The sequence below is a fragment of the Saccostrea echinata genome, unplaced genomic scaffold (genome assembly GCF_033153115.1).
Source record: "Saccostrea echinata isolate AGI-Se365-2 ecotype Australia unplaced genomic scaffold, CSIRO_AGI_Sech_v1 ptg000054l, whole genome shotgun sequence".
Taxonomy (NCBI): Eukaryota; Metazoa; Mollusca; class Bivalvia; order Ostreida; family Ostreidae; genus Saccostrea; species Saccostrea echinata.
The window spans coordinates 48,508,068-48,530,000 of NW_026889803.1; the positions used below are offsets into that span (position 1 = coordinate 48,508,068).

At 33.6% G+C, this 21,933-nt stretch overlaps 3 protein-coding genes across 5 annotated transcripts in view; 1 reads left to right on the forward strand and 2 right to left on the reverse strand.

Annotated features, from left to right (window-relative positions):
• Positions 1-386: 386 nt before the first annotated feature.
• LOC133172085 (GPI ethanolamine phosphate transferase 1-like) lies at positions 387-11,440 on the reverse strand. 3 transcript variants are annotated; one of them, XM_061306892.1, is made up of 29 exons: positions 11,404-11,440; positions 10,732-10,971; positions 9,522-9,643; positions 9,210-9,308; positions 8,903-9,009; positions 8,634-8,758; positions 7,976-8,223; positions 7,786-7,826; positions 6,806-6,865; positions 6,498-6,590; positions 6,131-6,186; positions 5,899-5,920; positions 5,687-5,743; positions 5,466-5,545; positions 5,123-5,310; positions 4,892-4,964; positions 4,672-4,771; positions 4,484-4,579; positions 3,937-4,019; positions 3,664-3,711; positions 3,194-3,239; positions 2,911-3,019; positions 2,668-2,770; positions 2,469-2,556; positions 2,100-2,183; positions 1,413-1,468; positions 1,242-1,317; positions 1,012-1,128; positions 387-727 (listed from the first exon to the last, which is right to left on the reverse strand). In XM_061306892.1, the coding sequence occupies exons 2-29, from the start codon at positions 10,956-10,958 to the stop codon at positions 569-571; spliced, it is 2,763 nt and encodes a 920-aa protein (XP_061162876.1). In that variant the 5' UTR covers positions 10,959-10,971; positions 11,404-11,440; the 3' UTR covers positions 387-568. The 3 variants fall into 3 exon arrangements, 2 of the variants coding, with proteins under 2 accessions (XP_061162876.1, XP_061162875.1); XM_061306891.1 differs by lacking the exon at positions 11,404-11,440 and adding an exon at positions 11,119-11,212; XR_009718904.1 differs by lacking the exons at positions 387-727; positions 1,012-1,128; positions 1,242-1,317; positions 11,404-11,440 and adding an exon at positions 11,119-11,213 and having other exon boundaries at positions 1,415-1,468; positions 3,939-4,019.
• Positions 11,441-11,448: 8 nt separating this feature from the next.
• Positions 11,449-15,477, forward strand: LOC133172094 (cytochrome b-245 light chain-like). Its single transcript, XM_061306902.1, has 6 exons — positions 11,449-11,709; positions 11,949-12,018; positions 12,689-12,763; positions 12,853-12,936; positions 13,035-13,116; positions 14,323-15,477. Exons 1-6 carry the CDS (start codon positions 11,652-11,654, stop codon positions 14,470-14,472), a joined length of 519 nt encoding a protein of 172 aa, XP_061162886.1. The 5' UTR covers positions 11,449-11,651; the 3' UTR covers positions 14,473-15,477.
• The window catches only part of LOC133172090 (cyclin-dependent kinase 10-like), a 20,470-nt gene continuing 13,358 nt past the window's right edge, over positions 14,822-21,933 (reverse strand). The window contains exons 6-15 of the mRNA XM_061306897.1: positions 20,567-20,687; positions 20,354-20,423; positions 20,184-20,243; positions 19,617-19,740; positions 19,370-19,419; positions 17,415-17,504; positions 17,048-17,100; positions 16,629-16,701; positions 15,936-15,990; positions 14,822-15,843 (exon numbers count right to left, since the gene is read on the reverse strand). Coding sequence (XP_061162881.1) covers positions 15,817-15,843; positions 15,936-15,990; positions 16,629-16,701; positions 17,048-17,100; positions 17,415-17,504; positions 19,370-19,419; positions 19,617-19,740; positions 20,184-20,243; positions 20,354-20,423; positions 20,567-20,687 — 723 coding nt within the window. The 3' untranslated portion in view covers positions 14,822-15,816. The remainder of the gene's footprint in view (positions 15,844-15,935; positions 15,991-16,628; positions 16,702-17,047; positions 17,101-17,414; positions 17,505-19,369; positions 19,420-19,616; positions 19,741-20,183; positions 20,244-20,353; positions 20,424-20,566; positions 20,688-21,933) is intronic.

The following is a 21,933-nucleotide window of genomic DNA, read 5'->3' on the forward strand; positions in this document are numbered from 1 at the left end:
ATGGCAGTTGGGAATAAAAATAAGTTGAATTCCAATCCTGGCCATAACTGCCAAACTAGTCGACACAAATGTGTGCATAACTGAAAAACGAATCTCCAAAGTTAGTGTACTGTAAGGTGTGTCTTAACTATATCTAAGCCCTTTATAACAAGGTAAAGATGTTGCATGACTCATACTAAAGCTTTTGTTGCAGTGACCACAAGTTTTAGATACAAATTTTGTACCATTATCTACACTTTCTTACCATCAGTGGTTGGTTCTTTTATAAAGGAATATTACAAGTATGTTAACTATGTGTGTCATTTAGGTTCTCTAATAAACACTTCATACTTGTACTGCATGAGAGCTCAGACACATGCAAAATGACACTTAAAGCATGAAGATAATATTTTGTAAAATAATTTATTTTGAGTTGACATGTACTCAGAGGATAAACTGCAGACAGAAACTGAAACAATGTCTTTTTCCATTTCCTGGGTTTAAATGACATTGAAACAATTTGGAATTTCCACATGCAGTTGTATAAAATCTGGCACACCCAGTCTGGAGGGGCTAGCTATCCAGTGTATTAAGAGTTCTTCAGTCTGATTTGGATCGTGGTTAAAAAATGAGATACCCCAAACAGAATCATGAGAAAGATGTTCATACACATCACAATAACATAATGGCTGATGCTTGTTCCTATTTCCAGCCAGCTACCATAGTCCCTCACCAGGAAAAAGAAATTCTGAAAAATATTCAACAGAATAAATATCAAATCAGTGTGTGAAAATATAACACAGAAGCTGAAGGGCAAAATCAATGTACCTCTATTTTGATTTTTTTTTTAATATAATAGACTGAAAGCAGTCCAATGCTTTAATTATGGGAAATGGTATTGTGGAAGTAAAGGGCACAAATCAACATACATAAATCAATTCTGATTGATGATCCCAGCTTACTGATTTTTTTTTCAGTTCAGATATCTTGGATATCATGATAACTTTAAAGTATAAGTCACATATCACCTACCAATGCCATAATATCGGACATGATCATGACAATCAGAAACAGAGCTCGGGTGGGAATGTGTGTCAGGATTTGGACGGTACGGAAAGAACATGCCACCAGCACCAGAGGTAGAATGTTCTGCAAGTAAATATCCCTTATAAATGTGACTGTTCAAATTCACCATACAAAGAGGCAAGTAAAGCATATTATCAGATTACGTGTACATATATCTCTGTCTATATTGTTCTTACTTTGAGCATTAGGAGAGCACCCATCATAAATGGATTAAAGACGGTCAGAAAACAGTAAACAGCAGCAGGTTCAAAGCTGTCAAAAATTATGAATATTATGCAACAATTCAACTTTTTTCAATGAATAAAAGTAAAAAACAAAAAAAAGTGCAGAGGCTCATAAATACATACCTATTTATACTAGCTATATTCCCTGTGCTATAAAAAGCTACAAGTATAAAGAAAATCTAATCCTGCTGTCAAGGAATATAACATTAACACTAAAGAATCTTCCTCTTTAAAAATAGCCTTTTTATTTTCCTTAAAGCTGAACACAACTTGTAAAAGGAAAAGACTTAGCTTTATCTGCCACATTTCTCTGCGTTCTTTTCTATATCTAGAGCCCCTAAGTAAGCCTTTGACTTCTTCACGGTTCAAAGTATTTTGCCTTACAGATCTTACTTGTTTAGACGTACATCTTAAATTGCCATTCTTACTTGTCACAATAAAATTATCAAATGTATGCAAATATACCATGTCAGGAGAAAAAGTAATATCAATTGCAAGGTCAATGTATTACAAATGAACATATATGCATGTAAAACAGAGAAATAAAATGTAAACACTGAGCTAATACGGCCTTTAAGAGATACATATACTATATGCTTGCCATGATTTCTAGGGCTGCAATCAGGTGTAACAAATGCAAAGGGTATACATGTATATACCCTAGGAAATATGGCTATTTACAAGTCATGTTCAGCTTTAAGAAAAACAATAATTTGCAGAAAGAAATAATTAAGATACATCTGAAAAAATAAAATGTTACAAATTTAAATTAATTAAATTTAAAATATGAACCGAATCACATAAGGATACATAAAATAAAGATCTGCGTATATCTTCGGCCACCACATGGCGTTCTCCTGATGATGGTGTTGCAAAATCAGTTGTTAGAAGATTCTAATAAAATAAATGTATTTAGAACTGAGCACACTTAGATGACATGTATTATTTTTATTTGGCAAAGATTTTACATGTACTTTAGAATCTGGATAAATGGGAGTTGTTTTTTTTTTTTTTTTGAAAAATACAAAGCAAACTGAGTAAAGTTCTTTTTTTTAAATTATATGTACCTGGCTATTTCAATAGCCTGAACAAATTACATGTACATAATATTATGGGTACTCTTTCAATATCAATGCATACAGTCATGTATATTGTGGTATGTTATTACATGTACTGTACCTTTCCTTTGGTATTATGTACACTTTTCTCCAACTGAATCCACAAGTACAACACAACACAGAAACACACAATGAAGACAGCCTCCTGTCTGAGAAACAGTTAAGGAACATTTGTACATGTACGTTAATGAAGAAAGAAAATTAAAGGTCAAAATGTGGTATTTCTCTTGATCTGACAATAACACGTTCTTGAAGGATACAATAAACTCATAAGCAGGTAGACAGGAAAAAAAGCAAATGCAATGGAGAACAACCGTGGTATCACCAAAGTGGGGCTCAGCAAGGGGACCACTATGGAGGTACCTGAAATACAAATAAACAAAACATATTTCAGGTTTTATTCCATGTTTGATACAAACCAAATTTTTAGGTTTCACTTTGATCACATATTTAATCAAACAGCTTCATCATTTAGATGTTTTTGAAACACAATGTATACACACCTAGAATGGCCCAGGACAGAACCTGGTTGAACCAGTGAAGTCCTTCTTTTCTTTTTATACTGGACGATACTGACCACAGATTGTAAATGGCAGTCAGAAGTATGGTCAGCTAAAATATATTGCATGTACATGTATTTTAACTTAGATATAACATATATGTACAAAAATTACTGAAGAAAAAAACAACTAAGTTTGGGTACATTTATATGTACATTGTATTTAAATGTACATGTGCTTGAATGTTGGTAAAGTCATCCCAAATGTTAATTTGCATAAAATTTACCTGTATAAATCTCATTTTGGCACCCTTTGCATCCTCCAGGTGTACTCTGAAAAAAATGACAGAAATGGGGTTTTCTTAAACTCTACATATCATCAATTTTACAAGTTTTTTCAAATGAAAAATGTTTTTATAAATCAAATAGTTGTAAACTAAGTAATTTACACAAACAGTAGCTTGCAAGTTTGGGATGACCCAAAATTAAAAGTAGGCTCTGTAAAAGTCATTAAACAACTAAAATCTAATTACATATTTTGCTTAATTTTTATTGACATTTTCACTTCTTCAAACTGTAGATTTTCAACATTTTCCATCCAAGATCCCAGGACACCACCCTTCCCCAAGGAAAAGGGCAAAGACCCTCTTGTCACTCCCAAATCATTTTCAACTTTAAACAAGTTACATATAAGGAGGAGTTGTTAAAATTATCACTATCTGTGGACGATCAAAGTGAAATGTCTACCTCTGCTTACCTTACAACCACAGCACCAATTATTAAGGCTAGGAGTCCAGCCAAGAGTCTGAAATACAAGCATAAACATATCAATGCTCAAATTATCTTCCATAATACAGTAACATTGACTTTAAGATATATATTAAAACCTGCTTAAAATAAAAGTGGTTCAACACTGTTAATTTTTTTCCTGTATGAAATGTAGTTGAATTATAACCCTTTTCATTGCCTGTATATAAATAAAATAATTGTACCTATTTGATTTTAATTGTAATGATTAAGCTTGACTCACACCAAACAGTAGTTACTTTGTCTCCCAACAACAGGAAGTAAAGGAAACACAGACAACATCAGACAGATCACCAGCCAGGCATACTGTATAGAAGGACAAACCAGGTAAAATAAACATCAGCTAGTCATAATGACACACATGGAAAGAAATGTATGTGTAGAATTTTATCACCCTACATATACGTGTTCAAAATAATTCAATACATTACAAACATATTAAATATGCATTTTTTTTTAATTTGTGAACTCCCAATTGAAAACCTTCCTGCAGCAAATAATAATCACAATCTAGGTTTCCTAGTCTTTACCTTTTTAAAAGGTTTCTAACTGTTTCACCACCATAAATATGCATGAGCTGGAGTTGCTCACAATTCTTGCAGATATTTCTCGCAAGCAAATTACAGTTTACATTAAAGATCAAATCAAAGGCAAATTACAGCATACATTAAAGACCAAATCTGAAGTTTTCTTTTTTTTTCTGCACTTGATTTTGCATTTGAATGGTGAACAGTCAGTATCACAAAATGTGCTAAATGGCTGATTCTGACCTGATTACTTGACCTAGATCTGTAAGCCCAGAATGGCCAGACTCCTATGGCAATAAAACCTATGGAGAAGATCTCCCTGTAGAAGAATCCAGCCACCTGAAAAAATCATTTTTTTTCAATAAATGTTCTCAAAGACGAAACTATTTCTTGCTGTCTGTCCTTTCAACAATAGACATGAACAAACTTACCACAGCCTCTAGGCCCAATAAGCACATGACTGTTACTACTATGGCAGACATCCCACTGGTGTTCCATTGCTTGCTGATCACAGTCACAAATATATGCCACCTACAAAAGAAATTCAAAATGAGCATTTTCAGGAAGGGGGGGGGGGGGGGGGGGGGGGTATTACTCCCCTAGTTATTCAAATGTCTGTGAGGAGAGAAAACATTTCCCAAGATGGCTGACCTCTCTAAAACCAGCATCCACAGCAGAACAGGAACCAGGCAATAAAGGTAGTAGGTCCAAGGTAGAGACTGGACTGAAGCAGAGAAAAGACATTGGATCTCTTAAAAACCTATTTTTCAGGGAAAAAATTCAAAATCAAAGAGGTAAAAAACATGAGAATAGAAATTTTTTCCAGTGTAATTGTTAGAGCAAATACATTGATGCTTATAATTCTTTCTTAGAAACACACACCTACGAGTAATACTATAATCACCATGGCAACAGCTGCAGCCAAACCTCGAATAAATGTCCTTGAGAGCAAAAATGGAGAATTTATCTCATCAAGGAAAGTTCTCTTGTTGGAAAAACCCACATGATCCCTCATAATAAGGGTCAGGACATAGAATCCCCAGCCCACAAAACAAGCCGTGATACTTAGTCTGTAAATGATATACATGTCATTAGATACAGGGTCAAATGAAAATTACAATAATACAGAATTCACTCTTACAAGACAGCATACAGATGTCATATATACATATATAAATAAATACATGTACAGTGTATATGTAAAACAAATGACATTGTTTATTACCCAAGCAGGAAGCGGTCATAGTTCTGATAGTAACCTAATCCTCGTAATGCTAGCTGTATCATATGTTGAGACTCTTTTATCTGCAAAATAAAATGTAAGGTCACATTCACATTTAATATACCTCTGCAGTAACAGAATTGAAGATAAATCAAAAGGTACAACATTTAAAGGAACAGAAAATCATTTGTTATTTCACTTTCTTTTAAATTTCATGTACTTACTGCTTCTTCATAACGACTCTCTTTAATTAAATTTCGAATCTTTCTGGTATGCAAAACCTTTATTTAAAAAAAAATATGACAAAAGAGACCATGAAAAGATTTTTTTTAAAAAGACTAAGAGAATTTTGACTTAGTATGAAATTGATGTCCTATCAATAAACATATGTTAACAAACATGTTACATGTAATTTATTCCTGTCGAAATACCATACCTGTTTATCTTCTGTTAATTCCCTATGGAAAAAAATCATTAATTCTTTATTATTTGATGTCATTGAAAATAAATCACAAGAGTATAATATCAAAATTTAAAAAACTTCAGGGTATTTACATTTCAGATCTACATGTACTTTGAAAAATAGAAAGTACAAGTCTGTTTCATCCTTGCCATTTACAGAGTTATCTCCCTGTATTAGACTTCATACATCATAAAAATAAACTTACATAAATGGTCTGAAAGTTTGAGACAGTGTTGTTCTCTTTTTCTGTTCCATTTTCACCTAAAATTAAAATAGAATGATTTATATTCAAACAGATTTATAAACCAAAGAGAGCTGGACACTGAATTCCTTCATGTTAAATCAGCAGTTCCAGTAGAAACTTAATTTTTCTAGTTTGTATTTATTGGACTCTTCTGGTAACTTCCAAATATTTTTAAGATGATATATATGCCAAAACAATTCTATATAAAAAGTTATCAGACCAATTAAGATCCTAACAGACCTTAAACCTTAAACAGTCTGTAGCATGTAAATTTTTCATACGGAACAGTGTTTAGTATACATACATGTGTATCCATTACTTAATTTACCTTAAATTGGGCCAAAATTTGCTGAGCATTTGCAAACATAGCCTCTGCTTGATCAGGAATTGGTATGTTCAGAACCTCTATAGGTAAAATACCCTACAAAACACAAAAATGATATCAAAAACTATCATCTAAAACGGTATTGGTGTTGGCATTATAATCATCATATAAATAATGAAGTATTCCAAAGCCTAAAACTACATAAAACATTCCTGTATGAATTAGACCAACATGAACAAAGCCACCCAGTGATGAAAACAGCATCATACAATAAAAAATCCTGACTGAATTCTTGAGAAGTGACAACTTACTACAGAATTGACAGGGTAGGCCACACCAATCAGTGCTGCCATCAAGGGAGATAAATCTGCCTGAAAAAAAGCAACAGAACTGAGAAATGTTAGGAATCAAAATAACCAGAAGTATGATTCTTCTGCCATTTTTCTTCTTTGGTATAAAAATTTTTAGTAATATTCAAAATAAGAAAAATCTTTTATTTATACATCAGTATGTAAAATTTACCAGTAACAAGACCGGAAAAAATGTTACCCTGACTTCTGGGTTCAGCTAAAACTTTTGACTTAAAACCTTCAGAAAAAAACACAAGTTCTCTCTTAACTATATTACTCAGCAATGTGGCTTTTCCCATTAATCCATTTTAATCCTTGCTTTGTTTTGCTTGTTTTTGAGTGTTTTTTTTTTTTTTTGGGGGGGGGGGGGTTATAATGTGATGTGAATAATGATGGTTTTTTTAAAGAAGCAAAAAAACAGACTTACAGTTTACTGTTTTAGAGCATGCTCTACTGACTGATAGTTACATGTACTTATCTGAATTCCTTTTTAACTTGTCGGAAGCTTTATTTTTAAGAACAAGAATGAAGAAATTGGAAATTACATTGACTTATAAAAATTTGTAAAATCATGACAATAAAAACCATCATGTTGGTCAATACAGTAGCACTGTCTCTAACCTAGTCTTGATCATCTTCAGAATAGATCCTAAACTTTTTGATCATAAACTATTCTGAGAAATGACACAGACCATTTTGCATTTGATGCTTGTTGTTTATAAAAAATGACAATGTTATATACTTTATGAATACTGTGGGGATTTTTTTTTCCTTTTCACAATATTCCATAACTGTACAATGGACTTGTCCGATCGCAAAAGGAACTGGAGAATTGGACAAACATTGATGTTGAGCCCTGCTGTAAAACATGTTTATATATAATTTTCCCTACCATTTAAAAATTGTTTTGGTACTGTGTTACACAGTGCAGAGAAACATACCTGTTGTACATCAGATCTCTGTAAATGACTTAATTTCCATTCTACAAAAAAAAAGAAATAAAATATTAATTTATTTGTTACTCTTCTGTTCCTCTAAAAAAATTATTTTCTTTTTAATGATCAATGACTTAATAATAATAAAAACATTATAAATATTGAAGGGAAGAAAATATGTGGACACATGTATTACTTTTTGAGAAGCCATCTTCATCAAGCTGTGAATTATGCTCCCTGGGACCACGAATCCCTGCCCCCCAGGCCACCAGTGGGGTGAGGGTTTCTGAAGGATGTCCGGCTCCATGAGACCCCCAATCTGTCATCCCATGGTCAGCAGTCATAAGGTATGCAGTTCTGTTGTCATGGTGATAAAATTCTTCAAAAAGCTGTACTATTTCCTGTATCCCAGAATCCACCGCTGCTATGTTCCGTAAGTATTCCCTACAAAATGGTCGTAATGTATCATTTCCTCGCAAGAAACAGAAACTTTAAAGTAGAACTGGTAGTTCTTATTGCCTCATTGAAATCTTCTCACAAACTTGTTCATTAGAATCTCTGTCTATTTTATCTACATGTAGTCATTAAACTTTTTGTCTATTTTATCTACATGTAGTCATTAGACAATTTGTTTATTTTATCAACATGTAGTCATTAGACAATTTGTCTATTTTATCTAGTCATAATTAGCTTCTACTTACTGTGAGAATGGTTTATGAAAGTGACCATTTGTATCAATGCCCAAAAGATGAAGGAAGAAAACATGTAGTCATTAGACAATTTGTTTATTTTATCAACATGTAGTCATTAGACAATTTGTCTATTTTATCTAGTCATAATTAGCTTCTACTTACTGTGAGAATGGTTTATGAGAGTGACCATTTGTATCAATGCCTAACAGATGAAGGAAGAAAACAATCTTGTCTTTTTGAAGTTTTCCCATCAATGCAGAGTCCTTGGTTGCCTCAAGGAGGAAAATCTGTCCAAGAAAACATCATTATGGAGTATTGTCTTTTATGTCATAAGTACCCCACTACTAATGGTGTTTTATACAGATACTTTCTCAACATTTCCAAACTTGGTAGTAAAAATTGTATGACTGCGATTCCTCTTTTACACTTACCTTGACCTTATCAAATACCCAGGTGTCAAGTTTAGATGCATCAGCAGCAGCAAAGTCCTCATTCTCAGAGGGGTAGTAATCCATAAATACATGGTCCCCAGAGGCTCCTAAAGAGAGAAATAAAAAAATTCCAACTTCTTTCTTCTGTTACTTTGTTGGATTCTTGATACAAAACAAATGAAATAGATAGATACATAGAAAAGGACAAAGTAATCCTTGTGTAATTGCTATGCTCTTGACTTCATTTAATATAAATAAAAAGTTGTGGGGAAATTAATCCAATTACGCAGAATAACAAATGGTATACCTTTGGAAAACATGGGAAGAATGTCTGGACTTCCCCAAGACCAGGTGTACTGGCTCTCATTGAAAACTGAATCAAACTCTACAGGATTCTCTTTCCATCCTAACACAAATGATAAATTACATGTTCAATAAAAAAAAAAGATAAAGATTTAATCCAAAACTTGCACTAAATGTTCTACTGAATCTTTGCATTATGATTAATCTAACCAAGCACATTCTTGACACACCCAGTAACTCTTAAATGTCACTTCAAAGAAGTTATAAATCAGAACTTAAAGTACTTAAAATACTTCATTAGCATGTTTTCATGTACCTTTTGCTACAGCACTGACATCTTCATAGAAGCCTGCTATGAGAGCCACATGACCTGGGCGTGACTCAGTGGGCACTCTGGTGTGGGATACACCCCATACTCCTTTATTCTCAATCACAGACCTAAAACAAATTGATGATACATTTATCTGTTCTTTCTTACACCAAAGTAACATAAACTTAAGATATATAATTTGATTCTGGTTATAACTTGGTATAAGATTGGATAAAAAATTTACTTTATATCGTATAACTATTGGGCTGCCTACATCACAATGATGCGGTTTATAAAGCGTAAACTTCCCCAATCCAGTTTATACCGTATAAATTGGGTAGCCATTAAATTCATTCCATAAATAAAATTATTGTAGTTTTTTTTTTCCACCCCCTACCCCCAAAAGATACAAAAAGCGGTCAAGGTGGTGTGATAAAATGGGCGCACTTGTTTCATAAGCCGGGTCAAGCTGGTTGACACTTCCGGAAGCGGGCAAGTAACTTGTTTCAAATATTTTTAAGCCACCGGGCGGTCAGAAAGTAGCCCGGATCGCCCAAAAAATTTGGAGCGGGCAGATGAAAAGCAATATGGCGGAAAACGGAGTTAGAAGTTTTCTTGATGGTGAAATATTCGTTTTTATCATTTGCAGTAGTTTCAGTTTCAATAAACATACAGTACTGAGATAATAAGTAACTTTTGTAACATGTTTGTTTATATTTGCGCGACCAACACTTCTTTTTTTAATTTTAAAGTTACTTTTCAGTTTTGTTTGTAACAAGGCCTTGTGCTCCAAATTCTCACATATTGTGCATTGAATGGATCTAGTAAATATTAAATTGCAAATATATCTACAAAATCATTGTCCTCTTGCATTCAGAGAAAATTATTTATTACAGCAATAGCACCGATAACAGTATCAGCCATTTTCCGGCTGAATTTTCACTCGTTTCAGCGACACTAACCGGGTCAATATGTCATGTGATAAAAGTTAACCGGGTCATCGCCCAGATGTCTGAAACAAGTGCGCCCAATGTGTTTGCCCCTAAAATCATAAAAATATATCATCCAATCTGACTAAAGCCAGACCTCTATTTACGCTATCGCATATGCGAAAGCGTAAATATAGGTGTGGCTTTAGTCAGATTGATATAGCATCATGCCAACTCTAAATTTCAAACATTTTTTAAATGTTCAGAAGTAAATAAAAATAAGGTACCTGAGATAAGGTGCTATAAATTTGCCATTCTCTAAGGGTTCATAAAACTTATCAGCTCTAAGTCCATCAGCCACAAAGAGCATGAGACGCTTGGCCGGAGGATTATAGATGGAGATAAAAGGAGTCATCCCATGTACCAAAGGTGAAGTGAAATAGATGTCAAAAATAGAGTAGAAGAAGATCAGATGAACAGTCACTCCAAACACAACCAACTGCCACGTCCTCATGTTGAAAATCAGCCTAATGGTAAATTTAATTTAAATTATTAAAAGTACAGACATATGTACAAGTAAACCTCAAAGTTCACAGGAAAATTCTACAGATAAAATATAAAATCAACTTGGAATTATGTGTTTTCCTAAATATAAACTTAATGAACATCATTACCTTTTGGTTCATGGATCTGCACTTGAGTAAGAAAACTCTTTTATGATATAGCGTAAATTCGGGTTAAAGGCGTGAATCGCCTCGACAATTCATTCGTCCCTGATTCCTAGTACTTTTTTTTGTTTTTTAGCATACGAGTAATATTGATGAATTCTCGTAAAACCTAAGAGAAAATAAAAAAAGATCTTTAATGACCAACTGAGAGTATAAAATTAATAATGCTCTACATATGAATTTTAAAAAAATTATAACGAAAACTACACGAATAATTTTAGTATAACTTACCCAAAATCTTCACGCCGCGATATTGTAAACAAAAAAATTGTTTTTAAGTATTTCGAAGTTTATACCCCATTTTACTCGAGATTTACTCTGAGTATTGTACACAAAGATGAAAAATTAATGCATTTGTTCAAGCAATCAGTTGCCATCGGCTTCTACATCCTGTACGCGTTGTTTGAGTCACTAAAATCGCGTTATCTCTTGCTTCCGCCTTCCGTCTTTCCCTCAACTGTTTGAAGCGACAGTCCAAGATGAGGCAGATAGAATGGGCGATGTGGGCCAATGAACAGGCCATAATCAGTTCATCTGGTAAAAATAATAATGATAACTTTTATTAATTTTTCATGATAAGCATACAAACATATCTTAATGAAAAGAAATACGACCTCCTAACTGAGGTACTGGTGATTTTTATGTCGTATGATTCTTATATCCCTAATTTTATAGAAAAAATTTCCCCCTCACATTTGATGTGCATTATTTCCTGTCCGAAATTTAAAATATGAAAGCCCAGGTACCTCATTATGATGTCCTTATTTTACTTCCAGTCATCCTGTTTGGTGGAATTATTGGTATAGCAGGATTCTTTCAGGCTTGGGAAATTGGAATCTATGCAGTGTATCCTTAATAAACAGTATTTTTGAGCAATATATGATTATTTTAGCTCACTCTACAAAAAAGAACAACGGGACCAATTGTAAGCAAACTTGATAATATTGGGTAAAAGGGGATGCCAGTGAAGGGTCAGAATCCATATCATAGGGAGAAATTTGAAAAAAAAAAAAATAGCACAAATATGGTGGAATTGATTGAAATTACTCTTCTCAAGAACTCTTAGGAAAGATAAGACAAAACTGGCTTAAAAATTTTCTCATTTAGAACTTAAGATTCCAATTTTCAGAAATCTTGATCCAATGACTAATCCTGCTAGGATAGGACCAAAACAGTGGTCAGAAAATTATATGTTATAGGAATACAATATGTATATAGGAAAGAAAAATGCTCAAAGAATGAAAAAAAATTCCCAAGATCAGTTGTACCACAATTAGTCAACTAATATGAAAGCATCCCAATTTAACATAAATTCAATATGTATTGCAAACAAATGTGTTAATTTTAGAGCAGCAATAAGAGTTTTCGTTCTCTTTCATCATGAGGAGAAATGTTACACAAGTGAGCATTGTGTCCCGCCTCTTATTAAATAAAGACTATCAAATTTAGACTGACATCAATGAAACCCCCCAAATCAAACATATCTGCAGGTTATTTTACTTAACACCGTATCTAGCATTGCTTCCATTCTGGTGTTTGTGGTGGAGTATCCTCGGGGCAAACGAGTCAAAGGACGCACTGTAGAACGCAAGTAAGAAGTCACCTTTTATTTATGATGAAATAGACAATACCTACACAAGATGAATTTATCATTGAAAACTCAAAATTTCTATTCTGCAGATTCCAAAAACCCTTCACAAGACTGGTGAATTGTAGTGGGTTACTTGGCAGGAACTATTTTGTCAGATTCTTATTCCATCTAGTGTGAGTTCTCCAGCAAATAGAAACATTTCTTATCAAAATTGGATTGTGTTGGCCAAATGAAGAAAATGCTTTTTCTTTGCAAATAAATTCTATTTCAGATTATGTGCTCCATTGTGTTTCATTCTCGCAACGATAATGGGTGGACTTAGTCTGTTTGTCACCAGCATGATATATCTAGCAGTAAGTACAAATACCAGTTCATTTGGTGGAAATTACACAGTTTAACTGGGAGGGGGATAAATGAACAGTTTTAAGTACAATTTAGATGAATTAATTGCTTCATCTGGTAGTTAGTACTTGCCACATAATCAGGACATGATTAGTACATGTATGAAATCATTTATCTGATGGTGAGTAGATACTGTATGTATCAGAAGTAAGTACAGAGCTGCCAACCCTTACCATTTTAGCGTAAGGCTTATGGATTGAATGTCTAAAATATGCCTTATAATTTCTCTATTTCTGCCTCTGATTTCTATTATTCTCCATCAAAAGTTTAAAATACCAGCTTTTTCATAGCTGTTCACCTTCAGTTTTCAATTTTATAATAACTTTTTAAAAAGTCATAGTCCTTTCCCTTGCTTGTATTGTTATTGTCAATTTCTATGCTAACTTCCAATCTAAATCATTTTAAACAATTTCGTGAAAAAAATCAGAAAATCAGAAAAGTCATCACCACCGAGGCAGCCCCTGGACCCCCTCCTTAAGATTTTTCATTTCATGATTATGGGCAGCTCTGCAAGTACATTTAAGGTAAAGTTTATACACTGGATGATTTACTGGGGTGTAACTATTGGTGTTCTTGCTAGCGCGAGTTTAATTTTTTGAAAGTACAGCAACAGCGGTATCTTTTTTGTGAGCATTTGTGAAATTTAAGTGAAAAAGGAAACTGATAATATCTGACAGGATGGTAGCAAGATGATGCTGTTCATGGAGCTAATGTTGTACAGTGTATTATTTTTAAAAAATCTTTGTGGAGAGTTTATTTTTATTTCAAACATCCCTTTTACTCAAATATGACATCACAAAGTTTGTGTCCTAAATGAAAGAAAGTGTTAGTCAGCATAGTGTTTTATCTCATTCACAACTGAAAACAATGTAGTGATGAATTTTTTAAAAAATTATAAAGGGCAATAACTCTGGAATACTTCTCTTCATAAATATCATTATTATTGAAATACATGCAATATTTTCCCTCTACTCCCACATCTTTGTATGTAAAGTGTAAGTCTGCTTCTAATCATTTTCCTGGATGTTTCCTCTCGGACTTGCTCTTTTATAGTCACGTCACTCCATATTCAATTTGCAACTCCAAATTCCTCTCACACATATACTTTTGAAAAAAATACATATACATGTACAATAACTTATTTTGTCCTCTTCTAGGCTGCATTTAAAGGTGAACAATGGAAACCAGTAGGTCTGGAGGAAAAACCAGCAGAAGATTTGACGAAAAAAGATCTCAAATCATTCCGTCAGCCTAAGAAACCCCCACCCAGAGCCCCACCCCAGGAGATACATGACAACCGTGTCTGAACACTGAGCTCCACCCAAAGGGATAAAGGACAGTCATGTCTGAACATAGACTTCTTACCACATGAGATTACATACTTTATTTTATGATATGTGTTGCTATTTATAGTTATGACAAATTTTAAATACTTTGACTCCTGTGCCATGTTCACAGCAATATTTAATCATATCAAACTCTCTTTATATTTATATGTGTGTTTCACTCCCATTACTTCAGTGCTAGGTTAATAATAGATTAATAAATTATCTCACTCCTCTTGTGAGCTCATAAAATATAATCTCTTCAATTATTCAGCTAACCATACCCATCAATGTTTAAAGAATTACATGCCTTATGTGTTTATACACCCAATTTACTTAAAACAGTTTTATTAACAAGACATTTTTATGAAATAAATTATTGTGAATTAAACTACATGTATATCAGTGAAACATGCTTATAGGGAACGGTCAGGAGTGGACAATTTTGCTTCATTATAGACATAATTTATTATATCCATTAAGTTTGCAAAACCTTTTTAAACCATGGGGAATGAAAACCATTTTGCTGCAAGCATGAATTCATTAAAAGTGTGTTTGCTTGGCTGCAATAATGTAGCCCTCTCCAATTATTTTCAGGAAAGGCCTCTCAAAAAAAAAAAAAAAAAAAAATTGGACAGGGCTACATTATTGCAGCTAGTGTTCTCTATAAGCATGCTTTACTGTAGATCTATAACAAAAATGCTTCTTGAAAATCATTTTATATACTCGCATTTAATGACTTAGTCACATGTATTAAACATCAAATCTTGAAACAATATTTCCATTGCATGGAGGAACTAAAGCATGTAAATGTGTCCTTATACATGTGACTTTATTTTAAAGTAAATGTATTGCATTATTACAAGAAAGGCTTCAACATGCCTGATTTTGGTACAGAGTCATTAATAGTTAAGATGTACAGCAAATGTTTTCTTTTCACACGATTATTACATCATCAAACTTCATAAATAAATCATGTAAATTTTATATTACATGTCAAAAATTTTTCACATGAGCATTAATTTTATTGCAAGGGTGGAAATTACAGCTACAAACATATTACAATTCTATAGTACAACTAACCAATGTATTCTGCATAAGTTCACAATTTGTGCCCTTGTGTCTACCTGCACAGGATTTAACTTTGTGTTCAGTACTTTGAGGAAGCAGAATGTGTTTTCAAATTGACACCATGGTTACACATCCCAGACATAAAAATCCTCCCTCCAGAAACTTCTCAATCCTGATGTGAACACACACCTGATGTTTTAGATGCTGTTACTTTGATCTCCAGTTCTGAGGTCAAATCACATTGGTGGTTCACTTTCAGTCCTTTGATCTTCTCTTCTTTGACTAAAAAACAAATTAGTATCTCTTCTCATTGTCTCTGAAATTATAAAGTACTCCTGACAAATACATGTATGTGGTGTTACACATGTACTTACTGCTGGCAAGGGAAGGGAATCTGTAGACTCTGTCTGCTTATTGCTTCCTTCAGGTCTGTTACAAATGAAATATTAATAAAGATGAGGAATAATTTATTTTTATTACTGACATACTGGTTATATATATTTGTGGTGATAAAAAAAAAATCCTCCATGTTGAAATTTGGTAGAGTAACTTTTAATGCTGAAATTTAAATAATGGGGTAATTTACACAAAATACGTTAATAAAAATATTTTGCTTTCCAGCTCAAACTCTACAAATTCACTTCTTTTATCAGCATTAACAATAAATTATACTGGTACATGTTTCATAGAAAATAACCCAATCCATATGGTTTCTGCCATTGGTTCAAATAAATACATGTAACTACATTTTACAGAAGACCACTAATGTTGAACATATCACTTTTAAAATAAGTTCTGCACAGTTGTCCAGCCCATGCTTCCAATAGAACATCCTCACTAGCTAGGGTTTAGGTCTGCTTCTCTCCCCTTTCACAGAGGACAGGAGCAGATAAAAACCACTAACCAGTGAAGATGGCCAAACCACTGACCAGTGAAGATGGCCAAACCACTGACCTGTGAAGATGGCCAAACCACTGACCTGTGAAGATGGCCAAACCACTGACCAGTGAAGATGCCCAAACCACTGACCAATGAAGATGGCCTACAGACAGATTTGTTTATCTTACTTTTCCCTGTCAGCCTGAGCTTTCCTCTTCAGTCTGTGTTGTGGGAATGAGGGCATCAGTTCTGGATCACATGCTGTAAAATAAGTATCTACAATGTGTATTGACAGAAACCAGGTCAACTAATGTTAACTTTATATGCAGTGTTATTTATAGTAAAAGATGGTTATAGTGAACACACTCGTACCTGAATTCAGGCTTGTAGAGAATTACATTTATAATGAATCGGAATCGTTCATCCCTGGCACTTGAATTTATGCATGTTTACTGTTCATTGTATACATAAATATTTTTAAAAAATGTACCATTACTATAGTATTTTAGATATGAATGTAAGACTTAGTGAAGTGCATTTTAAGTCAATTCAGTGCTAACTAAAATTTTGGTTAACACAATGAGTATATAGAGCAAGGTTGACATACGGAATGGTTGTTCTTTGAAGTAGGAAAAGTCTAAACAGTCTTCAGCAGTTGCTCTACAAAGCAATAAGTACACATTTTAAATAACTTGAAACAGAAAGATCTGTGGTTATAAAATGGGGCATTCCAGACAGTTGCAAATTCCTGTGGTAGAGGAAGTGGAACTTCTAAGTATTTATATTTCTTGGCTTTCTCCAACTATTAAATATGAAGTCTATTTCTAGTATATATGTACAATAGTACTCAGTTATGGTCAAGTGTGGACAAAGAGACCATCAAAAAACCACTAGGCCCAGTCTTTCATGCAGTGGCACATAAAAACATCAAAGTTTGGAAAAGGAGATTTAAATGATATCGTAACTCAGCATACCTTTTTGAAGGATCATACATGAAAAGGAAATTGAGGAGCCGAACTCCAGAATCTGTCAACCATGGAAATGTGTGCTTTATGTTGTTGTACCTGAAATCAGTGATGATACAGTAATTATAAGAAGTACCTGTAATTAGAACAGCAAAATTTAGTCCTCAACTCATTTTCTTACTTTTGTTATAATGTCTTTATACCTTCTTTAAAAGCAAACATGATGTGTCTATAAACACACCTCCAAATATATGTATGGCAAAGATTTAAGGTGAACAAAATATCCTGGATATACTATTTGTGTGATTTTATGAGATTTTGGTGGAAAGAGAGAGATTGCTTTTAATTAATATCAAATTCAATACACAATATATGATAAACATCTTAAGCTTGATGTGGTATCAGAATGGAAAATCAAACAGGGACCTCTGATTGTGAAGTGAGCACCTTAACCGCTACACTAACTAAATCAGTTCCAACCTTACATCTATATATGTTGTGATATCCTGATAGGGTAGCTACAGTCAAACCTGTATTAAGCAGTCACCTACGGGAACCATCAAAAGTGACCTTTATAGAGAGGTGACCTTTGAAAAGAGGTTCATCTTTTTTAAAGAAAAATTCTTTTCCAATTTATGTAAGTTCTGTGTTTTAAAATACTACATCATAGAATATTAAAGAAAGATGTGTTTTGGACATCCATGGTCTCAGTTAGATTTTTTAAAATTTAAATAGTCTCAAGATAAGATTAAGTTCAAGCTAAATTTGATGAGTCAAACAAAAAATATATTGAGTATAATAGGGCATTGCATCACCCTCCCTCCAACAACAACAAAACTTTCTTTTATTATAAGATAACATTATCATGTTGTGCCATGAATAAAAAATAATGTATTTTTTATCTAAACTGCCTTTAGAGGCAAGTTAAGTTCATCCTGATAATCGTATCTTTAATAATACATAAATAGTAGCGTAATAAACAGACAAGTCATAATATTCTCAGTTTATCAAAGCAGTTCATAATACAAATTGATATCAAATTCACAGGTGTTGTGAGCAGTGAAGCGTGACTAATCCTAATGGTTGTCTTACCTATTTGAAAATCATGAGATAATCAGGACATAATGAGTATACAAAACAGTTAATTAGGGTTTCTATGAATAATACCTGGCCTGCCATGCGTTTACACAATTACACTTATCGGAGTTGGGCATGCCAAACGTGAACTAATAATTAGGACAAAACTAATTATTGTATCCATTAATATATAAATAAGGATGCCTTGTTTTTTAATATCATTCAGATTTTTTTAACCAGATTCCAATTCAATAACAGTAAGATTCTCGTTAGTCTGTTTTCCTCATAACCTTTTCGGTCACTAGCACCCTTGTCTAGTTTTGTTAAAAAACAAATAAAATATCCCATATTTTAAACGGTTTTAATAAGGCCAATTATTTTTTCCATGATCTCGCTACACAAGACCAATTATTTACATCAGTGACAAAAATTGAGAGTCACCTGACTTTAGATCTGGTCACGTGATCAGACAAAATAGCTGCTATATACGAGGTAAAACGGCGATTTAACATTAAATTTGATGACCGCTGACCACGTTACGCAGGTGACCGCTTAACAGAGTTACATTATATAGGAAAATTCATTGGGAGGAAATAAAATGACCGCATAGGACAGGTGACCGGTGGATAAAGTTGATCGCTATGACAGGTTTGACTGTAATTAAAGAGATCACAAACACAGGGTTTTTAAACTGAGTACATTTGAAAGGGCATTAATTGTTGAACTTGTGCCAAACTTGGAGTTTACCTTCTATGGTTCAATAGCCAAATAAAGAAGTTTTTGGGCAGACAGAAGGACAGATAGAATATACACATTATGCCTTTGAGGTCATAATAAATTGATACTTTAAGTAAGATTCATGCATATGGAAACTTTGTGAGACTTACGGCTGTTTCTTCAGTGAGAGGGTTTCCATTGCAGGTAACTTGGAAAATCCCTACAAAGAATTACATATGAATTGCCAAGTGAGAACTGGGAATATAAAATAGATGCAATACAGACACTTAAGTTTCACTCTCTTAATACATGTACAATGAATTTCATTTAATTTATACATATACAATGTTGTTCTGATCAAAGCAATACATGTACCACCATTTAAACAAACACTCCTTCACCAATTCATAATATTACCGGCCATATATTGTCATTTGGGGTCCCAAACATTTCTATGATGAGCTCAATTTGGTGGATTTCGGACCTCCCAGGTAGGAGAGGTCGGTGTGCCAGCAACTCCCCAAATATACAGCCAGCTGACCTGTTTATGATGAAAATTGTGAACACTAGTATTAAATAACATAAAAAAAATGTCCAGTTTTACTCTATAATAGCAGGGTTTACCATATTTATAACTCTTAGCCAGAGAAATGACACTGTATACCCTAATTACTCATAAATCAATATTTAAAACAAAAACATTTATTGGGTTTTTTTATTTAGTGGATAAAAATTATCCCTTTTGGATCCTGAAAATATAACATAAAGTAAATAATCCATGGTTTGGGGCATATCATTATTCAAATTTTAAGGTGCCAGTCTAATTATAGAGATAAAACCTTTCATTTATATAAATCTTTTTTGTGCACTGCAAGCTGTATGCTCCAAACTATGGTTTCTCTTACAATAAAACAATCCCCAGTTATCTACCTTATTTTACACAATTACACACACACAATGTAAGCCTATCTTCTCCTTTCTTACCACATATCTATAGCCGTTGTTTGATACTTGGATCCAAACAATAGTTCTGGTGCTCTGTACCTGTTAAAATTTATAGAAAAAGGTGGCACATGTATAAACCCAAAGTTATATAACTGTATATACTTAGTAATTAGCACAGTATATAACAAAACAAAAAGCTTCATAAATACCACAAAGTCACTACTAATGGTGTTAGTGGTTGCTGAGGTAGTCCATATTTTCTAGCCAACCCGAAATCAGCTGAAAAATGATCATATCATTTTAGACCTTGCAAAGATTGACTTTGTGAAGTACACGTCAAAACATAACAACACATTTGAGAAGGGTATTATTGGTAGTGACATTTATTGTGATATAATTTTATCACTTTTACAGTAGCATACCTATTTTGACACTTCCATTATCTGTCATCAGCAGGTTAGAGACTTTCAGGTCTCTGTGTATTATAAAGTTCTCATGCAGGTATCTCAGGGCTTTAAACAACTGCAGCATGATACACTTCACCTAAAACAAAAGTCCTTCATTGTCTCACTTGTCATATTTCATTTTGAGCCATAATGTAATCTGCAACATAGGCTATTGTCATTTTTTGATACTGGGTCATGAAAAACAAACAAATTCTATACTGTCATTTCAGCTAGGTCGTATAAAACATTTACAAACAAGAGGCCCATGGGCCACATCGCTCACCTGAGTAACTTTGGCCATGCTGTTCATTACCAGACTCCCCCCTTGTAATACCTATTGTGGCCCCACCCTCCCCCCAGGGGCCATGATTTGAACAATTTAGAATCTACACTACCCCAGGATGCTTCCACATAAGTTTCAGCTTTTCTGGTCCAGTGGTTCTTGAGAAGATTTTTAAAGATTTTTCCTATATATTTCAATGTAAAACTTGGGATTCCCCCTATTGTGGCCCCGCCCTATCCCCTGGGTCATGATTTGAACAATTTAGAATCTACACTACCCCAGGATGCTTCCACATAAGTTTCAGCTTTTCTGGCCCAGTGGTTCTTGAGAAGAAGATTTTTAAAGATTTTTCCTATATATTTCAATGTAAAACTTGTATTTCCTATTGTGGCCCCGCCCTACCCCCGGGGGTCATGATTTGAACAATTTAGAATCTACACTACCCCAGGATGCTTCCACATAGGTTTCAGCTTTTCTGGCCCAGTGGTTCTTGAGAAGAAGATTTTTAAAGATATTTCCTATATATTTCAATGTAAAACTTGTATTTCCTATTGTGGCCCCGCCCTACCCCCGGGGGTCATGATTTGAACAATTTAGAATCTACACTACCCCAGGATGCTTCCACATAGGTTTCAGCTTTTCTGGTCCAGTGGTTCTTGAGAAGAAGATTTTAAAAGATTTTTCCTATATATACCGTATAACGGGTATTTTCTGCGGTTGTCCAATTTTTGCGGAATTTTGCGGATAGGACTAATCCGCAAAAATTACAATCGCAAAATATTTTTCAATATTTCTTCAGATATATATTTTATACATGCAAGTATGATAAGTGGTGCGTATGTCCTCGTTAGCGAGATTCGGGTGTCATCGAAATTCGAAGATTTTAGATATCAGGATTTTTCCAAAATATATTGAATCAAAATGTTGCTGTAAATAATATCAATTTAATTAATAATAAGTTTATACAAAACATCTTTTCTTGTACGTACTTCTTTATTTTATAGGGATATATACATGTACATGTAAATGACTAAAAGAGATTTCGCAATTAATAGTCCAA

Excerpts from the sequence above, each read along its gene's own strand:
- LOC133172085 (XM_061306892.1), bottom strand. The coding sequence starts at position 10,958 with ATGAGGACGTGGCAGTTGGTTGTGTTTGGAGTGACTGTTCATCTGATC. Across the intron at positions 9,010-9,209 it reads TCTTCCCATGTTTTCCAAAG|GAGCCTCTGGGGACCATGTA; the intron begins GTATACCATTTG and ends TTCTCTCTTTAG. Across the intron at positions 4,772-4,891 it reads TGGATGCTGGTTTTAGAGAG|GTGGCATATATTTGTGACTG; the intron begins GTCAGCCATCTT and ends TTTCTTTTGTAG.
- LOC133172094 (XM_061306902.1), top strand. The coding sequence starts at position 11,652 with ATGAGGCAGATAGAATGGGCGATGTGGGCCAATGAACAGGCCATAATC. Across the intron at positions 11,710-11,948 it reads GGCCATAATCAGTTCATCTG|TCATCCTGTTTGGTGGAATT; the intron begins GTAAAAATAATA and ends TTTTACTTCCAG. Across the intron at positions 12,937-13,034 it reads AGATTCTTATTCCATCTAGT|ATTATGTGCTCCATTGTGTT; the intron begins GTGAGTTCTCCA and ends ATTCTATTTCAG.